The 6458-nt window shown below is 34.3% G+C and overlaps 1 protein-coding gene across 1 annotated transcript; it reads left to right on the forward strand.

Moving 5' to 3' along the window:
* Positions 1-570: 570 nt before the first annotated feature.
* Positions 571-4457, forward strand: LOC112459491 (putative uncharacterized protein DDB_G0284213; the record flags this gene model as incomplete). Its single annotated transcript, XM_025023600.1, has 4 exons — positions 571-1126; positions 1752-1814; positions 3749-3968; positions 4039-4457. Coding segments are annotated over 4 exons (1258 nt in total), but the record flags the coding sequence as incomplete, so codon positions are not given.
* Between the last annotated feature and the right edge of the window lie 2001 nt (positions 4458-6458).

Consider the following 6458-nt stretch of genomic DNA (forward strand, 5'->3'; position numbering starts at 1 on the left):
TTTCGCTATTTTTCGATCTCGTTATTACTTTCAATTCGACTGTTTCGCCGGCCAGGTATATGGCGATAATCGCCACAGTTTAATTAAAGATTATCACCGCTTTATGACTCCTGCACACAGAACGCGACAAACGTTTTATTGCATCCTGTGTGCAGCAGCCTGGTAGCTGCATTTCAATATTCACTGGCAATACTGAAAATCTATAATTTGCACATAATATGTACTATAGATTTGCAGTACTGGCACTAAAGATTAGAACACGCACAGCATGTGTATGCAATATATTTTTTTTTTCATTTTGTGGCAATATAAATATCTATGTATACGTTATACTTTTTGTGTGAGAAAGTATTTTTGCTTTGAATAGCAAAGTGAATATACATATATATATAATCAATTGTGTTATATTGTTCTTATAAACAAAGAAAATAGTTTTCGGTTTTATTTTTTATTATGTATATTGATTCTCGTTTTTTTGTAGCGCTATAAACGTAGTTGGAAGGAGAAGGCTGAGAGAAAAGTTATAAAAAAATTGAAAGTTGAAGAGCAACAAAATTATGTTTCGAAAAGAGTCCATAGATTACTAGAACCAAAATGCAATAGTTCGAGCAACAGCAATTTGTCAGTTTCAATAGAATCTGAAGAAGAGGAAAACTTGCAACTTAATGAATTAATAGATTTTAATCAGCATTCTCAAAGTGAGCTTGAGATTCAAGAAGATATAGCTTTTGAAAGACTTCCAAATGTCATGAGTTCTGTTGAAAATATAGATGAAAGTAAAAATAGAGTTGAAAATGAAAGTATAAATGAGAGTGAAAATACAGATGAAAATATAAATGAAAGTAAAAATAGAGATGAAAATGAAAGTATAGATGAGAGTGAAAATACAGACAAAAATGAAAATATAAATGAAAGTGAAAATACAGATGAAAGTGAAAATGAGAATGTTAATATGGTTTTTGAAAATGATCAGCAGAAGGAAAATTATGTTTTATTAGCTTTACGTAAATGGGCTTTATCAGGTGGTGTTATTTCCATGTCTAAAATAGATGAATTACTTGCGAAGCTTCGACCTGTATTTAATAATCTGCCTAAAAGTTATAAAACTTTACTGAAAACTGATGATGTACATATTACTCACTTTGAAAATGGAGGACAATTTTGGTATCGAGGAATAAAAAATTATTTGGATGGACTTACTTTAGAAAATTACTTGCAAGTGAAAGAAAAAATTGAAATAGATATTAATACTGACGGACTCCCCCTTTTTCGGAGTTCAAAGAAAAAGTTTTGGCCAATATTAGGACATCTCGTAGGAACTAAAAATGAACCCTTCGTTATTGCTATTTATTTTAGAAATTCTGATCCTAATAATGTACAAGAGTTTTTACAAGATTTTGTAAATGAAGCTGATAATCTAATAACTAATGGTTATATACGAAATGAAAGAACTTATGACTTTTTAATTAGACATTATGTTCTTGATGCTCCAGCTAGAGAATTAATAAAATGTTGTATAGGTCATAATGGATATGCTTCTTGTGAGAAATGTACGGTATGGGGCGAACGATTTGATCATAGACAAACGTATGTTGATCTACATGCTCCTTTAAGAACTGACGAAAGTTTTGAAAATCAAATGCAGCCTCGTCATCACAAAGGAATATCACCTCTTCTTCAACTCAATACCAAAATGATCTCTCAGTTTCGATTAGAGCCCATGCATTTGGTATATGAAGGCGTATTGAGAGAGTAAGAGAGTATTGGAAGCGTGGAAGAATTGGATAAGTCCATGGAAACTACACTGGACTGTTGTAAATAGAATATCTGATAGGCTCCCAGCAAACGCAAAAGAATTAAAAGATATTAAAATTTTTTAATATCTTTGAATCCCTTTTTTGGCGAAATTAGATGGAATTAGATGGGATTCGAAATGAGATGGTCCAATCCCATGGAATCCAAAAAAGAAATTTTAAATTCCATCCAATCCTATGGAATCCGTAAAAGTTATGGAATTACATGGCATTAGATGGTTTAGGAAACGTCTCGCGCCTCCGTTGGGCGACCAAGCGCCGTTGTTCGTCGGAGCTTTTGTGTATGTCTATGAGCATTACACGCACTACTGCCGACGGGCAATTAGCCCGAAAATGAGATTTGTAAGATCTGTCAGGCACCGTAGGGGGTCCCTTTACATAGCGGTCGAGACGAAACTTTGAACTCGAGAAGATGCCCCGGCGATGCAACGCCTAGCGGCGTCGACGCGAATTGCCGGTAATGCAGATACCGCGCGGGGTGTATTATTGTTGGCGCGTACCGCCACAGAGTTCAACACGGACACTTTTCAATCCCTACCCTGGCATTCAATGGTATTCATTTTATTGTCAGAATAGACGGAATTCAATGGAATTCAATACGGAAATTTTTAATTCCTAGTTTGGCGTTCAATGGTATTCATTTCGTTAACGGAATCAATGGTATTCAATGGAATTCATCACGAAACTTTCCAATCCCTAACCTGGCATTCAGTGGTATAATATTTTTGTGTCGGAATTGGATGGGATTCAAAAAAGATAAATTCTTTTCAAAATAAGGAATTCCATGATATTGAAACTATTTCAATCCCTTTTTTGGACAGAATGGAATTCGGAAAGTCCTTAATTGAATTCCTGGCAATCCCGTTTTAATTCTTTTCAATCTTTTTTCGTTTGCTGGGCTGGTTCTACTAGCTCCTTCTTATCCTCAGGATTTCGCTCGAAGGCCAAGATCTTTAAATGAATTATCATTTTACAAGGCAACGGAATTCCGTCGTTTATTATTATATGATGGCATTGTAGCTTTTGCTTTGCATCCTGATATAAATATTTATAAGCACTTTCTATTATTGCATTGCGGAATTTATATTCTTACGAGTCCAATTCTTTATAAAACTTTGAACGATTGTGCAAATACTCTACTCAGAACTTTTATCGAACATTCTGTCACACTATTTGGACAATTATTTGTAGTCTATAATGTTCACTCTCTTAGCCATTTGGCAACGGAATGTAATGATCATGGTTGTTTAGATACATTCAGTGCCTTTCGTTATGAAAACAAATTGAAAACAATTAAAAGTAACCTCAAATCTGGTTTTCAACCCCTTCAACAAGCAGCAAAACGTGAGATAGAACGAGGCAAAAAAAAAGTTGTACTAGATTCTGAAGTAAATAAAGTTATTCTTTCAAAAGAACACAGAGATATTAATGAAGATATTTATGGTGAACAGTTCAGAAAAGTTTCAGCAAATGATGTTATTTTTGAAGTGAATGGTAGAGATTCATGTTTCAAAACAAGTAGAGATGAAATTGTAGTCCTGAGAAATATCATTCGCAGACAGGATAATGTAATTTTTGTTGGCAATATTTTTACAAATATTAAAGATTTTTATACATATCCTTTACATTCGTCCGAACTTGGTATTGTCAAGGTATCTGATTTAAATGAAGAAAGATTGGTATTTTCTTTAAATAATATTATTGCCAAATGTTGGCTTATTCCTATAGGAGATGAATATGTTTGCATACCTTTACTTCATACTATGTCGTTTTACAAATAGAATGCCAAAATTTTGTTTTATTCAGTATTATAAACATGAAATTGTGACATATATCCCGTTTATATTATTGTGTATCTATTGTAAGTTTTTTTTATGTGTTATATGTATATATTTCAGAAAAATTTTAAATCACTACACATTACTATTTTCCAGTTTGTCGTTGTGAAATTTGTAAACGAAGATGTTGATTGCGATGAGGAAGATGATTCTTTATTTGAAGTTGGTCTTACTAAATGGCTAAAAGAATTAGATAATGAGAAGAATGCAAAAATTTCCTGGCCTCCTAAATCTGAACAGAGTACTGCAATTAAAAAACAAACAGATGCACTTCCTTCATGGCCGATATATAATGTTATTGTTTTAAAATCTTATGGTATATTGTTTCTTATTATGTGTTTAATTTTGTCTGTAAAGTTATTAATTGTTCTTTGCATTTCTTATAGATTTACTTTTGGCTGCACGGAATGCACGGAATGGATATATTATATCTTCAAATTATGAAACAGAATGTGAATTTGGTCGTGGCAAACGTAAAAAAATCTCAACAAAAGTGACACAAAAGAAGAAAAATACTTCAACTTCTGAAGAGTCAGATTTTGATGATGGTGTTACACAGAAAAAATCTAAACAAAGTGCTCCTTCTCCACCAGTTATTTCCTTTCGATCAAACAAAAATAAAGCTGAGAAAAATACCAAAGGTAGTAAAACCAAAAACAAATTATTACAAAAAAATTATAATAAATTAGAAGAAAAGAATGACGCAATGTTGACGTCTCGTCAAAATCACGAAGCTAGAAAGGATTTCCTACCTACAAACATAAGTCAAGCAAAGAAGGTAACTTCAGCTATGGATAACAAATAAAAAATCATAGAGACAGCAGGACAAAAACACAAATGTATGTGAACGGGGACAGTTTCGCCCCGGAGGCAAGATTTACGATATTGTTACTCGAATGACCAGAGGGGGGTTGTTGATTTCCCCTCACGACTATCAAATGTTTAACGCGAAGGCAGAAGCGCATGCAGCGAAATATTAAAGCGAAGCGACTCACCGTGTCGGCCGTCGTCCCCGTGATCCCGCCAGGCCTCGTCCTGTCCTCCGATCTCTGGCCGCTCCGTGGGTCTCGTCTCGTTCGGCATGCGACGGCAAAGCCCGTGCAAGCAAGCAAGCGGTGGAGAGCAAGCAATAGAGCAGGCAGGAAAGAAAGCAGTAGGAGACGTGCGCACTCCCGGTTGAGCGAGGCGGCAAGGCGATTCCGTGGTTCGTTCTGCCCGGCGAATGTGTGCCGTAAGACGGCTCTCAGAATATGTGTTTGCCGTAAGACGGCTGGCCAAAATATATGTGTGCCGCACGGCGGCTTGACGAAGAGGTTCTGTCCCCGCAATCCTGGAACATGTCGCTGCGGGCGAGTAGTTGTTCCCTTTCCGGGGGGGTGGATGCCGTCGGCGGATGGGCGATAGCAGCACCGACAGGTGAGTCGCATGAATTGACTGCTCGCGATCCGCCGACGTTTCGCGCGAGAATTACAAATGACTTATGCAACTAAGTATGAATTATATACGACTACATGAACATAAAGTGATTATACTAACGAGTACACTATATACAAGGCGATCCGCCGAACAGTATGATAGAAGACGATGTAAGTATTTCTATACGTCGCATATGCAACTACATGATGTATATATAAGTCATAATTTTATTAATATAAGTATAATAAAATAAGTTTAAATCTTTTAAAATGTTTGCAGACAAAAATAGTATCTGATGCTACAGATGAGAAAAATCTTGATCCTAATATTATGCGAAAAAATTTTTTAATGGAAGAAAAGAATGACGCAATGTTGACGTCTCGTCAAAATCACAAAGCTAGAAAGGATTTCCTACTTACAAAAATAAGTCAAGCAAAGAAAGTAACTTCAGCTATGGATAACAAATAAAAAATCAAAGAGACAAAAACACAAATGTATGATAGAAGACGATGTAAGTATTTCTATACGTCGCATATGCAACATGATATGTATATATAAGTCTGTTTGCACAAGCTCGCGCACAAGCCTGAACTCTAGAATTAGATGAGGAAGGAACAAATAATAAAGAATCCGTTTATTGAGAGAGAGATTGCATTTAATAAATTTAAGTAATTTGAAATGACTCGAATGGGCAGAACTAAACAAAGAATACCAACATTTGTTGCATAGGAGAAGGGAAACTGCCCGAAAACCTTCCCAATATTCTTAGACAAATTATTACATAGATGATATAACATATAATGAAAATACAATAAATGCATAAAACACACAAAAGAAACAAATCAATAATTATTATAGTACAGTCCTTTCCTTGTATTGATGACAAAATAAAAGTTGAATTCACTGATGCTTTTCTTCGTTATATAATCAGGTTAATCATAAAGGAAATATTTATAGTACTTAATCTCATAGTTTCTATTGATGTAGTCAAAATAAAAAGAAGCATGTAATTTCAGGAGAGGACTGTTCAACAAATAAAGCAAATCAATCAGAATATAAGTTCAGTTCAAACATCATTGAAATAGTTATTGAATCAATGTATCAATCTTTGAGTTCTGAAAATTCATTACTTTTCATTGGCCTTTTACAATTTATCATATATAACAATTTGCTCTAGAACAAATAATTCTCTTTCAGCAAAATCATGTATTCAATACAAAAAAGATAAAGTATAATAATTTCTCAATATATAGCATTCATAGGCCTTATGGTTTGGATCGACACATTAATTCATATTATCATAAACGGAATATTTGATCAGTCAGAATTCACAAAATACTTAGTAGAATAATTATCAAATCAATGAGAAATAATTCTTATAGAAACGCAC

Source organism: Temnothorax curvispinosus, unplaced genomic scaffold (assembly GCF_003070985.1).
Source record: "Temnothorax curvispinosus isolate PA1 unplaced genomic scaffold, ASM307098v1 QBEX01009883.1, whole genome shotgun sequence".
NCBI classification, from domain to species: Eukaryota; Metazoa; Arthropoda; class Insecta; order Hymenoptera; family Formicidae; genus Temnothorax; species Temnothorax curvispinosus.